Raw genomic sequence first — 26,944 nt, 5'->3', positions numbered from 1 at the left:
GGCTGGGGGATCTTTTTTCCGTCCACCGCTTTTCCGCCGCGGTCGCCTTCTGTCAGCAGCGGAAAAGCTCTAACATGGCTGGCGGTGCCTATCAGACACCGCCAGCCATATTAGGATGTCAGCGGTACTATGCCTTTACACGGCGGCATTTCCGCCGTGCAAATGCATACAGACTTTTCTTTGGGGGCCCGTTGCGGGCCCCCAGGGGTGAAGGGGAAGTGGGGGGTGCACATGGGGGGTACCTATGGTACCCCCCTGCCTTTGCGTGCACGAAGCGGCAGGCACCACGCGGTGCCTGCAGCTTCGTGCATGCAAAGTAAAACATGTTTTTTTAACATTGCAGCGTGTGCTGCTTCAAGCAGCACCCGCCGCAATGTTAAAAATACAGGATGTGACCGCCAGGGTGGCGGTCACATCCTAATTAGCACGGAGGGACCGTCGCTGCCCCTGCGGACGGTCCCTCCTCCTCTGGGGTGGCGGACGGACGAAGGTCCGTCCGCCATCCTTATGAGCCCCTTAATATGGAGCTGGCAGGACAGGTACATACCTAAAGTTAGAGAAATGCAGGCATGATTAATGCACTTCTTTATTATGTGTAACTTTTTTCCCATTTAACCAAATATTATTTGCTGTTTTTTGTTTGTGTACTGGATTGCATGATAATTCATCAGAGAGGGCCGAACTAATTAAAAAAATAGTTGTTCTAATGGAACCCATATGGGATATTTTCCCTCAACGTTAACAAAACATAGTTGGATTAGTCTCAAGCACTGTTTCCAGACAAATATTTCACATTGGTGGGAATGGATATTTGTTTGCATAGTAGAGACTTGTTCAAAATCTTAGTAGAAAATGCCTCATTTTGAACTGTTCTCAATTATGCAAAGTGATTTTTCCAAAAGGGATGGCCATGTGTTTTGTTGAAAATATCTGTATTTAATTTCACCCAGCATTTATAATATTTAACTTTCAATTTTAGTGATATCATAAGTGTCCAGTTAATTTCAGTCATTGCCATTTGATAAGATGCATGACTTTTTATGGAAGTCAGCAGCATTTATGAAAGCCATTAATTATATTGGGCACTATTTAAAAACAAGCTTCGCTGTGAAAAAAAGCATGCAATTTTTAAAGATTCCTCACATAGCCAATATGAGCTAGAACATCCCCCTATTCTTAACGATGATTGCTTGGCTTTTGGGTGAGTTCTCTTTTCAATTTTCTCTACCAATGAAGAGAGTGGCGAAACATCAAGCACACAGAATTCAGAAAATCTGTGATCTTTTGTATCACAAAAATATATGAATTATTAAACATTGGCCTAAATCTAGAAACATATGTTAAAAGGATAAACGAATAGTAATAATAATAATAATAATAATAATAATAATCTTTATTTGGATATAAAATAACATCCTTAAAAGGAGCACCAAACATAAATGAATAGTGTTTATTAATTAGACTTACTGCGCAGTGATACCAATGACTAAAACAATTGCTATAATAAAAGAATAGCAAATAAAAAACCTAGAATAATGTATTGAAGGATTAAAATAATATCATGAAATAAAAACAATAAACGAGTTTAGCATAATTTATTTATGATTCTGTAAGACGATATGTGAGGTCATGAGTAGAGGGTTGTTTCGCTTTTTAGTTTTTTAAAGGATAAACATTATGGCAATTTCCCAAGCCTTGCTTAGCAGTAAATGATATGATTAAATAGCAGACACGTGTTAAGTTATGTAGCTGTTCTAAGAACAGCCTCATTTACAAACAAACACATGATGTTTAGAACTGATTGGCTTTGCATCTTCATTCTATGTTCATTCTCTTTCCTCTTACATGTACAGTATGCATGGTTAAATGCACGTCTATCTCTATGGAGCACAAGACCAATGGGTACATGCACACATTTTAAACATAGGATAGGTTAATGTGCACAATGCATACATTGGACATGCTTTGAGGTGGGGAACAAGAGGAATGTACCTTTTTAGTAAATACGGATACAGCATTTACGAATTACCAGAAGTATATTTTTTACAAAGGAAGGGATGATGGTATCGTACATGGCTATTTGGTGCATGGTGTAAGCAGTAACAATTTAAAGTTGAAAATTACACCTTACACAAGTGTCCCCCTTCTGGTTTCTAAACCTTGGATTTCACCATGTATTTGTTTCAAAACTGTGGCACTTGGTTTTTTATGCTAATATGAGATAATGATTAAACACTAGTTACAAAGATCCTGGTATTTTTTCATAAGACTGATTTCAAAGAGGAAGAATTGATAAAATCTAACATGTATCCTTTTTAAGATACATCTTTAATAATGTTCATTACTGTAAATATTGGCTCATCTGTTGCCTGGCAATTACTAAAAACCTGACCTCACCTGCCGGTAGTAGCAGGTTGTGTACATCCAATTCTGAATGTGCACACTCTTAATGAGTATGTCTCTGGAGATAGAGAAATTTAGACTTCCTCTAAAAAAGGAAAGTTTCCTTTAAAATGCAAACATGCAAATTATCATAAGGATCAAGATACCTGTATAATATGGATTTCCATCTCTGTCGGTATTGTGAAAAGTGTTTCTGCACCCCACCAAGATATTGTTGCTAAGCAAATACTTTGACCCTCACTTCTGTAGATAGAATGCAAGATGAATGAATTACCTAATGTTGCATTGAACAATGCACAAAATGGATGAAATTAATAATTATGATTCAGACAATAATGGAGATGATTCCAGTACTTTCTGTATTTTGAATACTGGCTCTCGATCACCCAAAACACTAAGTTGATTCTTTGAACCTCAAGTCTGGAGGAACAATGCAAGATGAAGAAATACCCTAATGTTATTATGGAGAATGCATGAAAGGGTTATTATGATAGTTGTAATAGCACTGATTTCGACAATGATAATGCAACGATTCCAATCTTTTCTGCTTTGGTACTGACCCACAAAAAATTCAAAGGTTGTTGGTTGACTCCGTCCCAAAGGACAGGAGTATCCCAGAACTAGTGTTAGTTATTCTAGATTGAAATGGTAATCCTGTGTGCGTTCCATCACTTACTTAGCACTCCATTTGCACAGCTCGCAATGTATAATATCCTAAAATGTATAACGTTGTTACCAAAAGTGCCTGAGACCCAAAGAATAGTATTAAGAATGTTTAGCTGTCCTGTCAGCACAAACTGTTAGAGATGGCGGATCCACTTCCTAAGATTTTAGATCTCACAGAATAAGCGAAGGAGTCTAGTGATTCAGTAAAGTGACTTGTCTCATTGGGATTATCAAGTTTTGTGTTATAGTGGTAATGCCAATATGGCTATTTCATTGGAAAGATAAAAAGTCTTGTTGTTTAAGATTGATTACAAATTATGTGTAGTTCCACATTAGGAGGATGGTCCTGAGGCTTAGTACATTGCACACTGAAGAGGCTATTTAGGAAACATGTGATTCATGAAGGCAGACCTTTAGAAATTCTTGCAGCAAACATTGCAACTTCAATAACCGGTGACAGTAGCACCCATGGAGAGGTGAGATTTGGCGTTGCCTTAATTCTTTCACCAAAGAGTAGATATTTCCCCTAGAACAGAGGGCAAGGGAGAGCTTTTAATCAAGGTTGGTTTCTCGTTTATTTTCTCCCCCTTTGATAAGTGTTTGCAAAATAGATTTTTCTTAAATTTAGCTGGGAATTTGAAAGAATCCATGGGCTCTTCACCATGCAGATTTTTCAAATAGTTGTTGCAAGGTTTTCTCAAACAAATTTATTTAGGTTTAGATAAAAAAGAGCTCATGTACAATATATGAACGTTCTTTTCCAAGAAAGGCACAGAAGAGCATTCTCTCCACCCTTAGGGTATGGTATACAACATATTTTTCCTTAAAAATGAAAGGAAAATAAAGAACAAAAAAATAACTGTCATTACAAAAATGGTGGATACATTTCATGTCAAGGATATTGTTTTTCCAGGACAATCGATGGTGAAGCTTAACCTCAAGGACCCTTAACTCTCAGTTCCAATTTGTCTGGAACACATGTGGCTCCTTCAATGTTATTGGCAGAAAAAGTTACCATTTTAAGTCTTACCCCTTTGATCTGATTTGTGCTCTATGTTTTTTACACAATTTCCATATAGATTCCAAATTTGAAATATGAGTGTGCAATGTAATGCTTATCTAAAAGAATTAAAGATAATGTCACTTTCTCACACACCTCTCAGGCAGTTGGCTAGAATGGTATTGCTTTTGACAGTGTCTATCTAAACTGTATTTCCAGGACCCCATCATTAACATGCAAGCTAATGTGTCAAGATCAGACATTTACGTAAGGGAGGTACCCTTGACAAAAACACTTAAGAATAGATGACATGGTGCAAGGCCATCTAGTTGCTTGGAATAGTTATACCATCACCAGATTCCCAAATCTAGTCTTAGATCCAGATACCAGTTTGCGGAGTTCAGGTCTAAGGAGTGTCCAGTTATGCCCTAGTGGGCCATGGTCTGTAAAGCAATTGTCAAAGCATATAAATTATTTCAATCTTTTGCAGACTCCTTTGTCATTCAATTCCACCAAGGACAAAGCACATTTCACTATACTTTTGTAGATGGACAACATTTCAGTGGCACAATACATGAACTGTCTGGGAGGTGCCAAGCCAAAAACCTCTGCAAGGGCAGAATTTCTTTCTGGCATTCACATGGAGGCACATTGCTTATCTATGCATCTGCATAAGCAGAGACCTTATCTATTAGTTTTCCAAACACTGAATACCAGTAGGGCCTGTTACCAAAAGATACAAAAATAAGTAGGTCCCCTGTATAAATCAATGCAAAGGCAGGAAAGAAGGGGTAGACAAACCATAAACAACACAGAAGTAACCTGCCTGAGACAATAATTTAGCGTAATATCTTGCTGTACTTTAGGAAAAGCTCACAGTCGCAATAAAGGCATGTGATTCAGACAACGAATATCAAAAATATTACACTCATACAGCAATAGTCTTATTTAGATATAAAATCTTCAATGTATAATATGACTACTTATCAAATAGATACTAAAAAAGATATATATACATGATGTCTAGCAAGATAACAACCTACATTTTCATACATATGGGACCCGGGCAGACAAATTGTTCCTGGGCACTGCTATCGTGGTGGCCAAACGAGACATGGCCATGGCCTAGGCGCGGCCTGACCCCCCGATGATCCCTAAATGGGTAGACCCGATGGGTTAGGGGATCGGGGAGGGGAAACACTTGTTTTTGTCAAGATGCTAAGTGCCCGTCCGATGTGCCCGCCATGTGACTTCACATCAGATGCTTTCTATTATCAAACATGTGATTTTGCATTCAGTGCTGTCAATGTAATTTGTCTTTGTTCTATAAAATCAATAACATTGATTGTCAATTTTTTTCATAAATACAGTAAATGTATATTTTTGCTCTGAGAACCTCCAATACGTTTTGCCCCTCCACAGCCACTCATACTCATAATCAAAACTGCATACATATCATTCACACCACATACATCCTTCCCCCACCAGAATACTTCAGATATCAGTAATACTCAAGTACATAAAAACAATAATGTTTAAGGTATGTCAAAATGAGTGCATCTTCAATAGCATTGTTGTGTGTCCTAATCCTTAGTACATAATTTCATGTGTGTAGAGTCATATAGGTAAAGTATTCTAATCAATACATTTAAATGGGATTAAATCAATCAAATATTCTGGTCCTCACATTTCAGTTCAGTTTATGCGCCGTTGCTCGTTTTGGTGAAGACCACAATCCTAGTTGCACCTTCCTCAGGGCACACATTTGTTTAAAAACAAAACTGAAAAAAGAGGGGACAGGTCCCAGACCTGGGTCCTAAGTACAAATGAATATTATTGTCCAGAGCAAATTCATAAATTCGGTATGCGCAAAACTATGAGCCTAATAAACCGTCAAACAAAGAACCTTTAAACTTGTCTAAAAGGTTTACGGCTAACTACAGCAATACCTGTCACACCCTAGTACCATTCAAAGATTCTCCGCAGGAGAAGCACATTTGACCTCTTTTTCCAAATCGCTAGGATTCCTCTGACATCAAAGACCGTTTTTCAAGTCTCCCACTCCAAATACATTAAGGATGGCCATAATATTTTCTTCCCACAGCTTGAGATAAAGCTGAGGTGGAAAACAACCACCAGTTGCGATACTTTAGTGCTTGTGCTTGGCAACTTGCTTACTTACCAGGTTTTTGCAGGTGGTTGTGGTTCACCTGGCCCTTGATGTCAACCTCTTGTGGGTGCATTGATTTGTGCCAAGGAAGGAGCTTCTAGTTACCGAGCATTTTCCTTTGAAAGTCACTCCACAAGGGCATACCACCAGTTACCAAGCTTTAGTGTTTGTGTTTGGCAACTCGCTTAAGTACCAGGTTCTTGTCTTACTAGGACCTTACTAGTGGACTGCTCCCTTCACAGCATAGCTCCACCTGGTAGCTTTTGCCCCCATAGCTGCTGCTGACCCTCTGGTCCAGAGTTCGAAGCCCTCCAGCCTGCACCTCATCCCTGGTGGTCTGGTGGTAGAGCGTCACTGGTCTGCTGCTAGACTGCCCTCAGCCTCTCTGTTTTTTCTGCTTTTTCTGCCCTTTTGCCTTTTTTTTTTACTGCTGCCTTCTTTCTGTGTTTTGCCTTTTCACTTGTCCCATTTTGCACTTTCCTCATGTTTCGCTGCCCTTGCTACTGCTATCATCCACAGACGTGCCCCCTCCAGGGACCCCTCCTACTCCCGCGTTTCCCACCTCCCAGCTGTCCAGCCCCCAGCGCACTACTTAATGGAGGCTGATGCATGGCCGTGCTGCTGGCGCGCCAAAGGCAAGCCCATCCATGCCCATCCACACCTGGACCGTGCCCAGTGCCACAGACCCTGGTTCTCTGGCCACCCACCCATATAAAGCCAGCATACTCCTCGCCCTCAATACAGGACGCTATGCTGGCTGACACCTCGCATCACTGAACGACACCCAAGGACTCTTCTCCTGCTGAAACTGCAGCTACATCCTCGTCTACCTCCACACGCCAGCTCCACCTACTGCCCGCAGACCTACAGGGAACCGACCGGCTCAGTTGCATCCTCCTCAATACGTGCTCCCTTTACAAACACACCACAGAAATCTGGTACCTCCTGGCCGCCTTCGCCGACATCTCTTTCCTCACAGAAACCTGGACTAACCCCAGCTCTCGCCACTGCCATCCCTGACGGATACAAAATCAGCACAAGGATTGCGCCAACCGACCAGGAGGAGGCATCACCATCGTCCACAAGAACACCACCCGCCTGACCACACACTCGGATTACCCAACAACAACCATGAAACCCCTCCACTCCCAGATCCAGATCCAGACCAACCTCAACACCACCCTACATGGCATCCTCGTCTACAGGCCTCCTGGCCTCCCCATGCCCTTCCCCAACGCAATTTTAACCTCATCGCACCCAAGGCTCTCGCATCCACAGATTACATCCTACTCGGCAACCTCAATCGCCACCTGGACAACCCCAGTGACCAGAACACTGCATCCCTTCTGGATAAGTGTGCCGACATCGGACTTAAGCAGCTAGTCACCGCTAGAACCCCTACAGCGGGACACATGCTTGACCCCGTCTTCTCCCCCAATGGGAACATTTCCTACAGCCACACCACCAAACTCCTCTGGACCGACCAACACTGCATTCACTTTGTCTTCACCATGCCCACCGGACCCCATCGCTCTCACAGCCTGCCCATCGCAGCTGGAAAAAGGTCACCGAAGAAAATCTCACCATCTTACTCAGCACTACCACACCACCAGCATCAGCAGACACAAGCTCCACCGATGGATCACCAACTGCACTGACACCCTAGCACCCCTCAGTAATGCCAGATCAAGCAACACTCCAAGAAAGCCAGCTGGTTTACTCCCACCCTTCATAAGTCCAAAAGCACCTGCACACGACACAAGAAGATATGGAGGAACATCAAAACAGCTGTCAGCGCACACCACCTCCTCCTCAAAACCACAAAGAAAATGGCCATCCAAGACAGAATTAACGCCAACGCACACAGCAAAGAACTCTTCACCATTCTCAAGGTGTTCTTCAGGGTCAAACAGTGAGACTACAGATTTACCTCCCTCTTAATACCTCTGCAACAAAATCGCCACCTTCTTCCATGATGACTGGAAACATGCTGAGATCAACCCCCGCTGAAGAAGCCATCCGCCAACCTGACAGACCTCAAGAACTTCAGACCATCTCTCTCCTCCCCTTCCTAGCCATGGTCATCAAGAATGCCATCAATGCCCAACTCTCTGACTGCATTGAAGGGAACTACATTCTGGACATATTCCAATCCATACACCGATGATATCCGCTCTCTCCTCAACCAAGGTGAAACCGCAGCCCTCATCCTGATGGACCTCTAGGCCACCTTCAATAATGTCTTCCACTGCACCCTAATCACAAGACTCCATGATGCCGGCATTCGTTTACAAGGCCCTGGACTGGAACCACTACTTCCTTACCAACTGAACACAGCGAGTAAGACTATCTTCGTTCCTCCCAGAAACTACAGAGATCACCTGCAGAGTGCCCCAGGGTTCCTCCCTGAGCCCCACCCTCTTCAAAGTCTAGATGCGATCTTCAAAAGCCACAGACTCAACATGGTCTCATACGCCGACAACACCCAGCCTTTCCTCTCCCTTACCAATGAACCCACAGCCACCAGGATACCCTTCCTAAGCGGGATGAAGGCCATTGCCACCTGGATGTAAAATAGCTGCCTCAAACTCAACTTGGACAAGAACTAAGTACTCATCCCGGGACCCACCCCCTCAGCCTGGGATGATTCCTTTTGGCTGGCCATACTGGGAAACCCCCCATTTCCACAGACCACGCACGCACGCAACCTCAGCATCATACTGAACTCCTCCCTCAAAATGAACCGGCAGATCAACACTGTATCCTTATCCTGCTTCCACATGCTCCACCTGCTTCAAAAGACATTCAGATGGATCCCCACAGAATACAGAAAAACAGTTACCCGCGCATTCATCACCAGCAGACTTGACAACGGGAACGGACTCTACACCTATGTCACCCAGAAACTCACCAGGAAAGTACACACCATTCAAAACGCCTCAGAGAGGCTGGTCCTCAACATCTCCCGCCGCAGTCACATCACCGAACACCTTAAAAAACTCCACTGGCTTCCAGTCAGCAAAAGAATCACTTTCAAATTTCTCACACATGCCTACAAAGCTCTCCACGACACAGGACCTGAATATCTGAACCACTGACTCTCATTCCACATACCCACCAGAAACTTCGCTCTGCCCAACTGGCCATGGCCAACGTCCCACGGGTCCCAAGACAAAAACTGGAGGAAGATCCGTCTTCTACCTCGCCGCCACGAGCTGGCACACCCTGACTCTCAACCTCAGGCAATCCCTGGACTCAATTCAGGAAAGATCTCAAGACCTGGCTCTTCAACTGAACACCTGCGCCCAGATGGATCAGCAGTCCCGTGAGTTCCTCAAGGAAGAGTAGTTATGCTATATTAATCCCTTATTGATTGAGTGATCGATTTAAGGTGGTTGTGGTTCACCGGGCCCTTAATGTCAACGTCCTGTGGGTTCATTTGAGGGTTCATTTACTTCTGCCGCAGTGGAAGGATTCACTCTGGCACCTAAAACATGAAGCAAGGGTCCCTTCACTCCAAATGCCGTTGCTAAGTGACTTTCAAAGGAACTCAAAATGCTGAGTAAGTAAACGCTCCTTCCTTGCCTTCCAAGACGTCTAGGGTGCTAATTGTGAAAGAAAACTCCTTTAGGTGGCAGGGTAAGTCCTCCCACTGGGGCAGAAGTCAATGCACCCAAAGGAGGTTGACTTCAAGGGCCGTCTTAACCACAACGACCCGCAAAAACTTGGTACTTAAGCAAGTTGCCAAGGACTAAAGCATTGCAACTGGTGGTAGTTTACCATCTCAGCTCTATCTCAAGCTGTGAAAAGAAAATATTAAGTTCATACTCAACGTGTCTGGAGTGGGAAATTTGAAAAAAGGCCTTGCTTTCAGAGGAATCCTAGCGTTCTGGAAAACTGAGATCAATCATGCCTCTCCTGTGAAGAACATTTGAATCGCCTTTTGCCGATCTGACAGACCTACATTGCGGCCTCTGTGTCAGCGCCGGTTGATCTGCCCTGCTCTCCATCCACCACTAGCAGACAAGACTCTGACACTGCAGCTCCAGCATGGTGCGGCAGAGTGCCTGCCTCCAGTCCAGCCTCAGCGACAGCATCATCCAGACGTGTACTAGTCTCTGTTTGGCACTCTGTGCTGAGACTGCCCTCGCGGTAATTGTGTGCTCTTGCTGTTCCTCACAATCAATGCACCCTCTCACATGCCTGGTCTGCATTCCTCTCCCTCCGTAACAACACTGTGTCTCCTGTAGAACTTCCTTTGGGTGTTTGCACATGGTGTCGACCCTGTCTCTGTCCTCCTCCGGAGACCCTCCCTCACTGCAATCTCTGACCACAGTCTCCTGGGTTGCCGAGCGGCATAGGCCACAAGGACCCGAATCAAAGGTCTCTCCCGTTTGAGAAACTAGAGGAAACGGCCCTGGAGTCGGGTGCTGACATGGCGGAGGGCGGGCAGGACGCACTGCCCATTGGAGACCCCAAAGGTCAGGACAACTCGTTGCATCAAGAGATGAGTGTGGGTTTCAAGGCCTTGAGTGGCAGGTTTGATGCTCTAGACAAGAACCTTGCAGACCTAGGTGTTCAAATCCAGGTGCATGATCAGCTGCTCGAAGTCGCAGAAGCTCACATATCCGACATTGAGGATGGCATGGCACAGTCACTCAAGAGGCTGGAAAGAGTAGAGCGTATCCTAAAAGATGTGGCAATGAAAAACGAGGAGTTGGAGGCGCGCAGTAGACGGTACAATCTACGCATTTTGGGGGTCCCAGAATCCACTGCCACGGGTCTTATGGACACCTTCATCAAATCATTGCTGGCTGATCTGTTTGGTAGGGCCCCCTTCATTCCGGGCTTTGTGGTGGCGCGTGCCCATTGCACTCTGGGCCCCAGGCCCAACCCAGGCTGCCCCCCTAGGCCCATCATCGCTCGAGTCATAAACTTTAGGGACCAAGATACCGCGCTTCCCTAGCCGTGAAAAAGGCAACACCATCTGGCAAGTTTCCAAACTGTCCCTAAATGCGGACTTCACCATGATGGTCCAGGGGGCCTGTCGCAAGTTTAATGGTGCAAAGGCGACGCTCCGGTACCTCAGCATCCGGTATGGCATGCTGTACCCGGCAAGACTGCACGTGGAGGTCACGGGTAAAGTCCACATCTTTGACAGCCCTACAGAGGTTTTGGAATTCTGTCGCACACATAAAAACAATGCTCAGTCGGTTGCGGATGGTGCTAGACCCTCCCTATCACAGAACGGCTCAGAGGCCAGCATGGAACTTTTCTCTGGGTCTGGTCACGGCTGACAATTTCGAGACACTGCCTTTTTCTTTGCTACCTATTGCCATGAGTGAACTTGGGGCATTTCTTCATTACATTCACCGTTCCATATCACTGGTGAGCTGACGTGGCGTTGCCTCCCTGCCATTGGTGTACACCATGGTTTCTCCTTTTGGTTCCTGGAAGTACAGTTGGTGGGTTATTCACATTCTCTTACTATCACGATTGGTACTCCTTGTATATTTGTTAATGTTGGTTTTGCCTTACTTGTCGGGTTGTAAGGTTGAGTGGTGGGAGGGGGGGGTGCTTACAATTGATAAGTTGCACTTGGTTCATCACACGTTTGATCACAGTCACAATTCCTACTGAAGTGTTGCAAAATGCTTTTTGTGTCCTTCTTCTGACTCCTACATGGCCCGCCTGGGTAATGTTAGTGGACCCTCCGATCTATCTGTGGTGTCGTGGAATGTTTGAGGCCTCAACGACAATCACAAGAAACACCAAGTCCTTCACTATCTCCAGCGTCATAACATTGACATTGCATTCCTGCCAGAGACCCCATTGCCCGCTTCTGACCCCTCCCGCTTTGCTGCTCGCTGGGGAGCTCATAGATATTTTACCAACTTTAATAACTACTCCAGGGGCACTGCGGTCTTTATACATAAGAGGAGCTCTTTTAGCCCACGCACGATCGTACACGACAGAAAGGGCAGATATGGGGCATTGATGGGACATGAGGTGGGTTTGGTGTGCATCTATGGCCCAAATACGGACTCCCCCGACTTTTTCCACTCTCTACTTGCTCAGCTTTTAAAACTGGGCCAGATGACTATCATAATGGGAGGAGACTTTACATTATTCCTAACTTGTCCCTTGACAGCACCTCTATTTCACCAGACTCCAACCTCCATGCACGACGAGCGTTACAGTCCCTATGCAAACAACTATCCCTATTGAACGTATAGAGTTCGCGTGACCCTACCCTTCCGGCAAACACTCATTAGTCAGGGTATTCCAACTCCTCAACCAGAATCGACTATTGGCTAATGTCCCCTAACGTATTCACCTGGTGCCACGCTATTCAGACCCTCCTGCGTACCTATTCAGACCACTCCCTGATAGTACTCACACTGAAGATACCCCACCCAGAGGCATTCGAGAGGCAGTGGCGCTTTACGAACCGTGTTAGAAGATGACTTGCTTTAACATGAACTCTTCGAGGCGATTGAAGACTACTTTACCATAAATACTGGCTCTGTTGATACTATGGCTGTCCTCTGGGAGGGTTTCAAGGTGTAAATACAGGGGTCTGTATTTCTAAATAGACCGGGGTTCTACGTGACTTGCGTACCACATTGTCCAAGCTGGAACGCGAACTCGAAGATATATATGCAGGACTTCTTAGCTGAACCCATCTCTGAAAACGATGTATTAGGGGCCATTGACTTCCTGCGGTCATCCTCTGCCCCAGGGCTAGATGAGTTCTCGGGTGACTTTTACAAGGCCTTTAAAGACTTGCTAGCCCCGCAACTCATAGAAGTATATGCAGAAGCCCTAGAGAGGCAGATCTTACCGCCTACCCTTCGGGAAGCTGTCATTATTCTTCTACCAAAACCTGGCAAAGATCTGCAGCTCTGCGGCTCTTATAGGCCCTTGTCATTATTAAACTTAGATTATAAGATTCTGGCCAAAATTATTGCTGGGCGTCTAACTCAATTAATGGAATTTATTATCTCCCCTGCACAATCTGGCTTTATTCCCCACCGCTCCACCTCTGTGGATTTGGTGTTCCTCCAGGCCTTTTCGAGGCGGTGGCAAGTGCGTCTGGGCTCTCGAAGTTCGGAGATGAACTAGCTTTCTTGGCGTGGGTGTTGTTTTTCTTGAGGGGGGCTCTGGTGTTTGCACTGTCAGAGATCCATCTGTGCAGGGTTCGGGCTGCCGTGTTCGGGTTGTCGTTTTCCGCGATGGTTGGGGTGGAGTTGCTGAGTGATGAGGTTAGCTGGTCATGGGTGATTCTGGTCCAGTTTCTTTGTGGGAGCAGGTGCTGGTGTCTGTGGTTGGTGGGTGTTCTAAAGGTGAAGTGAACGAATCGATGGTCAGTACATGGTAGTTCGGTGGTGTGGCTGAAGGTGATGGAGTTTCCTGTTGTGAAGAGGGGATCGAGGGTGTGTCCTGCTGAGTGCATGGGTTCGGTCACGATCCGGCAGAGTCCAATGTTGTGGAGGTTGTCCAGGAGGGATGTGGTGCTGTGGTCCAGTTGGTTGTCGAGGTGGAAGTTGAGGTCTCTCATTAGGGTGTAGTTGGGGGACGCAATGGCATGCAGGGATATGATGTCTGTGATGAAATTAACGAAATGTCCCCAGGGTCCAGTGGGTCGGTAGATGAGGGTTCCTCGGAGGATGGAGGTAGGGCTGGCCAGTATCTCGAAGTGAAGGTGTTCCATCAGGTCTGTGGGCTCGTCGGTGAGTGTGCTCAGGCGGAGGGTGGATTTGTGGATGATGGCAATTCCTCCTCCTGGGCGTGTGGGGAGGTCCTTCCTAGAGATCCTGTATCCTTGGGGAATAGCGATGGCGATGTCCGGTCCAAAGGTGGTGTTGGTCCAGGTTTCGATAAAGAATGCTAGGTCCAGGGTGGTGCAGTAGAGGAGGTCCCAGATTTTGGTGGCGTGTTTGTAGAGGGATCGGACATTGAGGAGGATGCATTGCAGGGTCTTCGGTACGGTTGTGTTCTCGCAGGCAGGTTGCGCTGGGTCTGTGGTCTTGGCGGTGCTGCAGGTGTGCGGGCAGCGGTAACAGCTGAAGGGTCTGTGGGAGCTGGCTGGTGATGCTAGCTTGCAGTTGTTGTTGCGGCCTGGGTTGAGAGAGTGGAGTGCCTCTGAGTCGTAGCGTTGGCAGTGCAGAGATCTAGGGTTCCTGGAGCTGGTTGCAGTCGGGTCACGATCGGGCGCAGACGGGCTTGCCTTTGGCACGCCGGCGGTGCGCCGACATTTTTTACATTTACATTATGTAGGGGTCGGGGAGGGCTGGACAGCTGGGAGGTAGGGGAGGGGAGCAGGATTGGGCCAGTCACACGGTTGTGCTAGGGGGAGCGGCCACGGGGGCAGCAGCAGTAGGGAAAAACGGGCTGAAAAAGGCAAAAAGAGAGAAAAGTGCAAATAAGGCAGCAAAAGTACAAGTAAGAGTGAAGGAAAGACACAGAGGACACAGAAGGAAAGTGAAAGGGGGAGATTGAGATGAGGGTAACAAAATGAGTGAAAAACGGAGGAAAGACACAGAAGGAGAGTGAAGGGGGGAGCTTGAAATGAGGGGAACACAACAGAAAATGGAGGAAAGATCCAGAAGGAGAGTGAAGGGGGGAGATAGAAGTGAGGGAAAAAAACGAGTAAAAAAGGAGAGAAAAAGGGGAGCGAGAGAATGGAGACAGAGGTCCACTGGATCACTAGGGATGAGGCTCAGGTGAAACCTGCGGCTAGAGGAGGGCCTCGAATACCAACACTTGAGAGTGCCGGGGCTTGGGGAAGGACTCACTTAATGGTGGAGCTGCGAGGGAGGGAGAGCAATTTCACTGACAATGAGTCAGTGGTCTTGCTCGCCTGTCCCTGCAGCGGCCGCCATTAAGTAGGGGTCGGGGAGGGCTGTACAGCTGGGAGGCAGGGAGGGGAGCTCAATTGGGCCGGTTGCACTAGTCGTGTTGGGGGGAGGGGCCGCGGGGGCAGCAGCAGCGGTGAAAAAGGGCTAAAAAAGGCAAAAGGAAAGAGGCAAAAAGAGAGAGAAAAGTGCAAATAAGGCAGCAAAAGTGCAAGAAATAGTGGAGAAAAGACACATAGGACACAGAAGGAGAGTGAAAGGGGGAGATTGAGATGAGGGTAAAATACGAGTGAAAAACGGAGGAAAGACACTTAAGGAGAGTGAAGGGGGAGCTTGAAATAAATGGAAAACGACAGAAAATGGAGGAAAAACCCAGAAGGAAAGTGAAGGGCGAAGATAGAAGTGAGGGAAAAAAACGAGTGAAAAAGGATAGAAAAGTGGAGGGCAAGAATGGAGACAGAGGTCTACTGGACCACCAGGGATGAGATGCAGGTGAAACCTGCGGGTGGAGGAGGGCCTCGAATACCAACACTCAAGAGTGCAGGTCCTCAGGGAAAGGCCTAACTTAATGGTGGAGCTGCGAGGGAGGGAGAGCAATTTCACTGACAATGAGTCAGGGGTCTTGCTCACCTATCCCCACAGCGGCCGCCATTAAGTAGGGTCGGGGAGGGCTGGACAGCTGGGAGGCGGGAGCGGGGCGGGGGAGCTAGATTGGGCCAGTGGCACTAGTCGTGCTGTGGAGGAGGGGTCATGGGGACAGCAGCGGTGGGGAAAAACCCGCTGAGAAAAGGCAAAAGGAAAAAGGCAACAAGAGAGAGAAAAGTGCAAATAAGGCAGCAAAAGTGCAAGAAAGAGTAGAGGAAAGACACAGAGGACACAGAAGGAGAGTGAATGGGGAGATTGTGATAAGGGTAAAAAAAAATGTGAAAAACGGAGGAAAGACACAGAAGGAGAGTGAAGGGGGGAGCTTGAAATGAGGGGAAAATGACGGAAAACAGAGGAAAGATCCTGAAGGAGAGTGAAGGGGGGAAATAGACGTGAGGGGAAAAACAAGTGACAAAGGAGAGAAAAAGGGAAGCGAGAGAATGGAGACAGAGGTCCAACTGACCACCAGGGATTAGATGCAGGTGAAACCTGCGGGTGGAGGAGGGCATCGAATACCAACACTCGAGAGTGCAGGGCCTCGTATTGCTTCCATTTCACTTTCACCTCAACCAAGAACACTACAGCAAGAGTCAAAATCGGATCCTATCCACCAATCTACAGCCGTTGGCTTTAAACTTTTCTCGTAATTGTGGCCACTGAAAGATCTCCTGCAGTCAACTGCTAGTTTCTAGTCTAAAATACATATATTCACAACAACACCTGCACATCAATTCCACATGAAAAACTCAGTGGTACCTTCTTGTGACTATAGGTGCAGGGCAGAGTACACTGTGTCTTTGAGCTGTGTTCTTTAACAAGAATTTGTATAGATAACACAGAGTTTGTACAATCACCTAACAGGTCAGATTTACATGTGTACTAATATATGTGGCACTTGCTACAGGGCATCTTACATCCCCCTATATTTGCGCCACTGCAGGCTCTACTTGTATATACAGTTTATTCTGCTCGCATACACCAATCCAAGTCTTTTTCCAATTCACTTACTGATGGTGGCTCCCCAGTATCTAGTGATCTTTCGTTTAGCAATTTCTGCAGCCAATGCCAACCAAATTTTTATATATATGGATCCTTCTGGCACGCCCTTAATCAGCAGAAGAAAACTCTTGGCCTCCGTTGGGACTTCCAAGTTAGATACTTTTACCATAATTGCTATGACACCTTGCCAAAATTGTGAAATCTTTGAACACTCCCATAGTTTATGAAAAAAGGAGCCCTCCTGTTGACAGCCCCTGATACATGATAGCCCTCCCCCATTTGAACAACAAGGTGCAAGGATAATATGTGCGATGCAATACCTTAAGCTGTACTAGCCTAAATCTAGTGCTGATTGCTTTCTCTCTAGGGCCCTGAAGTGCCTCAGCCTATTCTTTATTGTCTATGTTATCCAATTCGTCTATCCAGGCTGCCCTGAGGGCCACCAGCGGGTCTGGCAAGTTGTTCATAAGTATCCGATAAATCGTGGATATCAACTTCTCTGGGATTGGGTCTGCTAGGAGTCTATACTCTAGGAGGGAATGATTCAGGAGGGTCGTGCCCCGCTGTATGTGGCTCTGCAAGGCATGCGTGAGTCTCAGGTAATGAAATCGTTGAGTCGGGGATAAACTGTACTCATTTTGTAAGTCTTCAAAAGACAGAGGCGTATTGTTTCTCCACACATCTCCCAACCGTTCAATGTCTATTGTCTGCCACCTGCTAAAGCCTTCGAGTGCTGCTACTTCCCTCAGCTGGTCTCCCACCCAGAAAGGGTGTCATGCTTGTTAATTTGTCTCTCCATCCTAGAATTGTGTGCGCCTCTCTCCAGCATGCCACTACTGTTGCAGTAAGACTGGGTCATTCAGAGCATGCCCTTTTTAGTGTAGAGTAGCGATTGGCATCCCCCCCACGATTGCATCCTAATCCACTCTATAGCTGGTTCACTCGCTTCTGAATATACCCATTCATTGATTACAAGTAGCTGTGAGGCTAGGCAGTATAGCTTGACGTCTGGAATAGCAAGACCATCATTACAGACTCCTTTCTGTAATTTGCATAGTGCTATCCTTGGCGAGCAGCCCTGCCATAGCAATGTCTGGACGTCTTGTACCACCCATTTAAAAATTGCCGGGGGTATTGGGTATGGAGTGTTCTGCATAACATAAAGGAGACACAGCAAGGCCATCATCCTGTACAGTGCCGCTCTGCCCACCAGGGTCAGTGGTTGGGCTCGTTAAAACACCCATTCGGAGTCTATCTAGTTGGGGAATAAGGTTTTGTGTCAAAAACAGCTGATGGTTTTGGGCGACATGGACTCCCAGGTATTTAAGGCAACCTGTTATGACTGGGGCTACACATTTCATAGGTAGCCTCGGGGAGGGGGGGAGCCTGACGTGGGGAAGATTACTGACTTTGCCCAATTTATGAAAAATCCGTAGTAGCTGCCGAACAGCTCTAATATATGGAGCACTCGTGCTATGGAGTAGTATGGCCTTGATAAATATAAAATGATATAATCCGCATATAATGATATCCGCTCTTCCCAAATGTTCAGTGATATTATGCCCCAGATCATTGGGTCTGTTCTGACCCAATGAGACAATGGTTCCTAGGTTAGGGCGAACAGTACCGTTATAAAGGGCATCCCTGCCTCGTGCCTCTTCACACCTGGAACAAACTAGACAGCACTCCGTTGACTCGAACTCGGGACAGCGGGCCCTGGTATAGAAGCTTCGTACAGCTGCAGAAAGTGGGACCGCAGCCCATTTTAGTGAGGACTGCAAACAGGTGTGGCCATTCTATACTATCGATGGCCATAGAGGCATCTAGTGACATTAGGGCCGTCGGTTGCGAGTTAGGGTCTCTAGTCAAATGTAAGACTCCATGTAGCCTTTGCAGGTTGTGCCGAGTGATTCTGTGGGGCATGAATCCGGATTGGTCCACATGAACAATAGTAGTTATGATGGCCACCAATCGCTTGGCCAGTACCTTAGCCAAAACCTTTGCCTCAATATTAAGCAATGAAATTGGCCTGTATGTGTTGCATTGATCTGTTGGCTTACCCAACTTATGTATGACTGCAATAGTGGCTGCCTGCTGATCCATGGGCAATTGTCCCTCCTCCCCGGCCTCTACTAGCATATTACATAGTGGTGTTGTTATTTTGGAGGCAAGGCATTTGTATTATTCGACTAGAAGGCCGTTTGTGCCAGCAGCCTTCCCTGACTTTACGGAATTCAGAGCCTCAGACAGCTACTCACACGTGAGGTCTGCATCTAAGGCCTCCCATGATTCTACTGGGAGAGTTGGTAACAGAAAGCAGTTTGTCACAATCCTTTTACCATCTTGTATACACTGGTGCGTATAGGCCTTCATATTAGGCGGCAAAGGCTTTGTCTATCCACTGGTTGGATGTATGTAGTGACCCAGTTTTATTCCCTATATTGACCACCCACGATTTCTCCCTATTCCGCTTTTCGAGCCAGGCCAGCAGTCTAGTTGCCTTGTCACCCACATCATATAGCCGGTGTTGCGTAGCCACTGTATATGCCCTTGCCTCGCCATCAGCTATTGCCTGCAACTCTCTTTGACGTATGGCCAGTTCATGTTTTCTGTCTACACTCCCCCCGGCCATCACTTTCTTTTCTGTCTGTAGTATCTCATCTTCCAACATCTTCATTTGTAATGCTTCCTCTTTTTACTTACCCCCTATAATCGCTTGGGCCTGGCCTCTAAACACAGTCTTATAGGCTTCCCATAAAGTATGATGGAATTGCACTGATCCTGTGTTTTGTTGAAAGTATAGGTCTGTTTGTTGTCGGAGTACATCCTTAATTTGGGGGTCTCTCTGTCGCCAAGAATTTATCCTTGGGAATGGCAGTCTGCTAGTCTGTGGCCCTTGACCTGCGATACAGTCCGGGGAATGGTCAGAAATGCCTCTGGCCGGGTGAGGTGAAACTACCCACACTGTCTATGTGTGTGAACAGGTAACCAATCCTCAAGAAGGAGGCATGCCTTGCAGAATAGTAAGTATATTCCCATGCTTGAGGATTGTGCGTCCGCCAGAAGTCAATCAGGCCCAAGGCCCCCCATCAGGAGAGTTCCTGTGGGAAGATCCACTAACATTGAGATGAACCTGGGAAGGACCTCCGCCTGCAGTCTTGGTGGGGCATAGAACGAGCACAGCACTACGGAGCGGCCCTCCCACCTACCTGCCACTGCTACGCAGCAGCCGGCGTCGTCCGACCAAGTACCATCGATTGGGAAAGATAATGTGATTTTCAAATCAAGATGCCCATTCCCGTGGCGTCTAACGAGTACCCAGAGTGCGCTATCAGTCTGTACCCAAATCGGTCAAGGGCTTTGTATCGGCTTCCTTTATGATGTGTCTCTTACATCATTACTAAATCTGGGGAGTGGCACTTTATATATTGAAGAACAAGCATCCTTTTGATTTTGTTCCCCAGGCCATTGACATTTCAGGTCCATACCCGGATGTTAGTTGTGTCCCTCTGCTCTCGCCATCGCTGTGGTCATCATTTCTTGAGTGCCCCTCTACCCTAGTCGACCCATCTTTAGCATGCATCATGTTTTGACTATATGCATCCTGAGCAACGACATAAAAATAAACAAAAAATTCAAACAAGTTACCCAACTCCCCATTCCCTGCAACCCTGCTAGGTGAGTGATTAACCCCACCTTCCCAACATGCAGAGTGCCTGTCGCCCTAAATGCGTAATGTAAACAACTGGTGAGGGGGCGGGCGTCAGCCTCCGGCGCCTGCTCGGATAATTTAATTTTCATAAAATATCTTACCTCTCTACTGCTAGCGAAAGCTTTCCTTTATGTTTGCCTTGGACAATAAGGGTTTTGTGGCAAATCAGGGCACTTTAAATTACTATAACACTTATCATATTAATTATGTCTCAGCATTTCGCCAGTCCTCTCAATTGTCATCTCCCCTCCTATGCCCCTATATCACTTTGTAAACGCATGAGACCATTTTGATTGTGCCTGACGACAGGGTCACATACCATCATCGGCCCAACGCCCATGGCTCTGTGTACCCAGTACCCCAGTGTTTCCTGAATGCCGAGGTGAGGGCCCTGTTTAGGAGGAAGTGGCCTTGTGGGAGATAGAATTCTGTATGAAACTCATCAAACTGGGATAACTGAGTCTCTGAACAGAACTACCGTAGTTGCCACCGCTTCTATCCAGGCATTCAACTCCACCCAGGTACTGCCATGGGGCAGATGTTGAAACATGGTGAAGGGTAAATTAGGAGAATGGGGGTTCTACTACAAGTCTTTTGCAAGACTCTTGCCTAGCATCGGGCTATGACTCTGAGCTCTCCGTTGCCTCCAGTGGGTCACCGTCTAACTCGCAAGAATATTTTGTTACGGTCAGAAGACACTGGTGTGAATAGGTTCAGGGCCCTGTTAGGGTTTCTTTTGGACGCCTCCACTGGATCAGCCAATTTAGCTGTGACACAATACAGTAAGCTTCAAAGTCTGGGACCATCAGCCCTCCAGTTACGGTGGAGCGATGTAACGTAGCCAGTGCCATTCGTCTGCAGCCCGTGCCCCAGATATATAATAAGACTTATGAGTCGAAGTCCCAGAACATTGCCTTGGGGATCCACACCAGGAGCGTGCCGAAGGGGTATAACAACCACAGCAATACCACGATTTTCAAAAGGGCTACTATGCCCACCACCGACAACTGTAGCAACTTTCAAAACTCCATAGAAGAGACGAGGGAGCGAATCGCTCTACCTACATTGCCCTCTAAGAGGTTAGAGGCATCATGGTATATCTGTACCTCTAAGTACGCCAGGCATCTGGGTTCCCACTAGAGGCGATCTAGTTCATCTGGGGGGAGCCCGTTGGATGTCATGGGGAGGAATCGGGACTTCTGCCAATTTACTTTTAAGCCAGACAGGATAAAAATGCATTCCAGCATATTCCTCGCTCCCACTAGGTCTTCTCTTGTGTCTCGGAGGAAGAGGAGGAGATCTTCAGCATACATAGCGATGCAGTGTTGTGAGTCCCACACTGTCAGTCCCTGGTAGTCTCGTCCTGTTCATGCGCAGCAGGCCAGAGGCTCCATAGCGAGGGCAAAGAGCAGGGGACACAACCACCAGGACTTATGAAACAGCTTGGCAAGCTTGAGATTGGTTGTTGGGAAAAAAGGAAATACTATCTTAGTTTAGAAAATAGTACTGCAGTTCTAATTTTCCTAGCCTCACTGGTATCTCAGGACTAGTCTTTCAGGACTGTTAATCGATACAGCACAGCTATTCTGCCGACCCTTAGTTTTTGTAGGAGAAATTCTTAGGGGAACATCGTTATGTCAGTAGTTGCATATAAGCTATAGGGCCTTCTCACATGGGATCCTAAACTAATTCTGCAACAGTTTCAAATTTGGCCGATTAATGACACCTTCGTTTTGAAAGAGTTTTGGAATATGTTTTTCTCATATTTTCCTTCTCATGCAAAGTTGTGTTTAGAGTGACTTTAAATAATATGAATGAAAGACTACTCATTTAAGAACATTCTCTCCACATGTATTAATCTATCTACACACCCCATGTCCCTGTGGCTTCTCCAACTTTGGCCAGATGGACTAAAGCTATATTTTTGCGTGAAACAGATATATAATCCTTCCTGGCTATTACACCTGATGAGACATGGCCTCTAAAGTCGTTTTAGCAAAAACAAGTTTAGAGTACATTCTTGGATTTCCTGATTGATCCAGACAATCAACATTCAGGTGGTTGCTCATATCTATTTGATAGTGGTAACTGTGCTTCGAACAAGTATAATATGAGTCTCTGGTCTTTCGAAAAACCTGCAGATTTTCCTCGCTAGAATAGTGAAGGAAAGACCTGATTTTAGTAAGGATACGAAGTAGAATATTGTCCTGCCATTGTCCATATCTTGGCAGATGTTTTATTTGCCCCCATTACATTTTATGTACTCCAAATGTTCTTGACTTTCTTTCAAATTCATTTGCTACATTAATTTCCTGCTTCTTCCTAAAGCTCCATCTCAACAGACACATGAAGCATGAGCCGCTATGCTCCTGTATTTTCCTGACGAGCCATCTGGAGTCTTGTAATAAGTTGTTCTGCTGTTTCTGTTTGCTTTTTTCTGATATTGTTCTATTATATCATTTAGGAAGCTTAATTTGTCTTCTTCAGGAAAAGAAGCTGCTACTCACTGATGAGTTCTGATGACACACCTTTCGTTCGTGACCCATGGTTTGCTGGGAAAGGTAGTTGTTCTGTTATATTAAAAGTAGCAAGTTAAGAATGCATATTTTCCTCCTTGTCATAATTAAAATCGGTACTTTCCTTAATTTTTCTTGCTAGGAAAATCTGCATTCTTTTATGAGGCATGCACATTTCTCATCACACAAAATATATTTCATGGATTAACCAAATAACATATAAATTTAAGAGCATTGCCCAATTACACAATCCCTCACCTGCAAAAACTCTCTGACATTGGAACCAAGGACTCGCAGGATAGTATCGTAGCCAGATTCTTGACAAAATACGAAAAACATCTTCCCAAACATTTGAAGAATATCTCCGGCATTAAGATCTGTTGAGAATGTTAAATTACAACTAGTTAGTGTTCTTTCTTCCTTGTTATATAAAGTATGAAAGAATATTCACACATTTCCTCATTTGCATGTCTTTAATGACATTTGATTCTGTTACCTTTCAGGACCCATATAACAGCTAGGTAAAACTATCCTGGCCTTCTCTACCGCCATCTTTAAGTGAAAGCGCTAGGCACCGTACTCTAATAAATTGTGCTTTCCTCATTGCAGTGTGAATATTATTCGCCCCTGACCTGAAGGCAGTGCATTTGTGAAAGGTATCTGCGTATTTGAAGCTTCAAGTCTGTCTTGCACTGCGCAGGAAGAAACCCAGCCTGCCTTTGAAAAGTGACACAGAAGGAATTCCCCCTGCAGTGGGTGGAGTAGATTATACAAGTCAAGTCAAGTCAAAAATTAACTTTATTTGGTTTGTCACAACCATAAAGTATACATATACAAATTACAATTAGTAAAAACGATAAAATTCATTTTCTTAAAATATTTTTCTTTTTTCGGTTCTTAAAAAGTTTAGACATTATTTTACAGTCCCCACTCTTAAGTTAATTCGGCCTTTGAAAGCAAAGTCTCTACTTTCTTCATAAATTTTACCCCGCGGCATGTCAAAATGTTCGAGCCCGCACCCATCCAGCTGGTGACAGCCTGCCTGCAGGTGCAGATCTGAAGGGCATTTAGAACTGATTTCAGCAGAGTTCTTCCCTCATCTTTTACTGACTCACACGTGCACAATAGATGGCATAAGGTTTCCGTGTGGTACCCGCATAGTCTACATCTTGTTTTTTGTTGTGTGTTTTTCCAAGATGGAATCAAATCTATAGAAAAATGGTCGCCCAATCTAAAAGCCATAAATTTCATTTTTTTAAATAGCCGTAAGTGTGCCACGAGGTAAGGTTGCGGTTTTAATCGTTTGTATGAATTTAATACGGTCCATGCGTGTCGATGTTTTGCCAAGGTCTTTTTGTCTTCTACCAAAGATAGAGCTTTTGCGTTTGATTTACAATTTTTTTTAAAGGACGCTTCTTCCAGTTGGCTGTTCCAGATTTCCTCTATTTTAAGGGTTTCTAAGGTTGTACGCAAGTCATCACCCCAAGAGTTTGGTTCATATTGATTGTATTGTTTCTTCATTTCCAGCCAACATAGGTTATTTAGTGATCCTAGTTCTGCTGATCTTAGCTTCCAGCACCATTTCGCTAAGACTGCTTTCCTTTGGTATGTTTGGTTTTGCAGGCCAAATTCCAATCTTATTTGTGCTGGAGCTGATTCTTTGTAAAGGTTAAACACTGATTTATATATTTTTGTCTGGAGTAGATTATACCTGCCACCAGGATATCTCTGGTTTGAAATGTGTTTAGAAATATGCTATTCCTCATGACAGCATTATTAAAGTCAATGAGTGCATCCAAGACATTGAGAGGCCATGTCATTCTCTTTGAAACATCCAAAGGAGAAAAGAATCCTCCAAAGGTCATCAGCAGATGAAATAATGCATTAATCCAAATAGAAAAAAGAATAATTGATGGATGCTGAACAATGTCAAACATTCACCCGAGTACAGAGATTTGGGCATAAATCCATCGTCTTAGTGCTCCCCATGTCATTCCAGTTTAAACCCAGCCATATGCAAATCAGTCTTGACCCTGTCCGCATGGGAACAGTCCAGCCCGAACTGTCAGGCCAGGTCCTCCCAGGACCGGAAACAAGCATCCTGGGACCGGTTTCTGGGTATCACTCCTCATCAGCCAGGCTAGCTTGACTCGAGTGGCATGGAGAGCATGGGGCCCATCATCTGTTCTTTTTGCATTAATAAAATAGAAGACATTACCCGTTATATTGGCAGAGAGGGGTGTCTATGTTTATTAATAATTATAATACGCGTTAAATAATGCAGATCCAGCAATGAGCATGGTATATGTTTGTATTTAAACTGCCAAACCAGATGGGGCCAGCATGAGCTCATCTCCCAGCCCCTAATGCCTTCAGCATCTAGTCGCACGTATGAAATGAAACTAATTTATTTTCCACTCTACACCTGACAGTTTCCACCGAGCTCTTAAGTCTTCTGTCAGACTGTTCTTTAGTGAGGAAAATAGCTTTGCGGGCACAAGGTGGCGGTGCCCAATCGAATCAAATACATTCAGCCATTGCAATGAATTCCTCTGTGAACTCATTTGATATTATAAATGCTTTGAGAGCATTCCCGCGAGTCCGCCTAAATCTTTGTAAAAGGGCACACTGCAGCAGTACGTGTTTAGCATGTGATTCCCTAAATGCTTTAAGTAGGAAATGACTGCAGTATTGCAGGTGTCAAAATAGTTTTTTTAATAATATATAGATATTAAAAACACATCCAAAACTCAACATGGTGAATTTCCACTTCACCAGATGACGCAACCTATTGGTCTATCATAAACTTCCGCTTGGCCATTATGCCACATCCTCTTCCCACTTTCATGGTTAGTAGTTGGTTCTGTTTTAAGCGGCGCTAACAGGAGATATGGGCTGGTGCAAGCTGCATACTGAGGAGAGCCCCAGCACTTATTTTTTTTTACAAATTAACCCCTGCCAAGCACTCCCAAAATAACTATGCTGTAGTTCAGATTGTTAATTCAAATAAGGAGGCTTTTAAGGCTTGATTTAATGTCTTCTGACAAAATGCTGCCTATTCTTTAGAAAAGATGATTGGTGTTTACTTCCCTTTCTCTGACTGCAAAGTGGAGGATTTTGTAATGTGAACCTAGAGACAATCTAGCTGGTAGAGAGTGTTAATTGAGAGGCTGTATGTTGTCAAATGTATAGGAGAAAAGATAAATACTTTTAAATGAGCATTAGATATATTTCAAAATCTATCAGCATCAATAAAAGGAAAACGAGTGCATTAACCAATTACGATGCCACATCATATTTCGCAGAGCGGTATAGTAGGTTAAACAATTAATGATGTGAAGGCTTCAAAATCTATAAGGCAAATCGAGCCTTGCAGTATATGAGTTTTACAGAACTAGAGGACTGTGAATGCCGATTAAAAAAAGTCTGTACTGTATTTTAAAAGCATGGGTCTGGTTCATACAGATGATAAATGTATGGAAACAGTTCTATGACTCCGCCTGAATATATCTTTACCCTTTTTCTCATTTCATAAACAGGTGTAAAAGTAAACCTGGGAACCCACGGCAACTGCAAGTTTCCAGCCGAAATATATATATATATATATATATATATATATATATATATATATATATATATATATATATATATATATATATATATATATATTACCTACTGGCGGTCGCCAGTAGGTATATATAGTTAGGATTTTTTTCTCTATGGGTTTTTTGAAAATTCTATGTCTAATAACTTTGGCGTTTGTGGGCGGAATTGGCTGAAATTTTCAGGAAAATGGCACATTTTGTTTCTGAGGAGCCCTTGAAAATTTGGGGGGGGTTCGTCCAGTGGGGGCAGAGAAAAAAGGGGGGTCCCAAAACGTGTTTTTAACATTGAGTTTTCCATAGGGCGGTTGGCCTCACTTTTAGCCCGAACGGCTGAATGGATTTGCACGAAACTTGGCAAAATTGTAGGGAC

At 45.1% G+C, this 26,944-nt stretch overlaps 1 protein-coding gene across 1 annotated transcript in view; it reads right to left on the bottom strand.

The window, feature by feature from the left end:
- GUCY1B1 (guanylate cyclase 1 soluble subunit beta 1) overlaps positions 1–26,944 on the bottom strand; it is a 417,276-nt gene that overhangs the window by 274,320 nt on the left and 116,012 nt on the right. Inside the window, exon 4 of the mRNA XM_078676976.1 lies at positions 23,228–23,346. Within this exon, the coding sequence (XP_078533102.1) occupies positions 23,228–23,346 (119 nt within the window). The remainder of the gene's footprint in view (positions 1–23,227; positions 23,347–26,944) is intronic.

The sequence above is a fragment of the Lissotriton helveticus genome, chromosome 2_1 (genome assembly GCF_964261635.1).
Source record: "Lissotriton helveticus chromosome 2_1, aLisHel1.1, whole genome shotgun sequence".
In the NCBI taxonomy this organism is placed as follows: Eukaryota; Metazoa; Chordata; class Amphibia; order Caudata; family Salamandridae; genus Lissotriton; species Lissotriton helveticus.
This window is presented reverse-complemented; position numbering and strand designations above follow the sequence as displayed.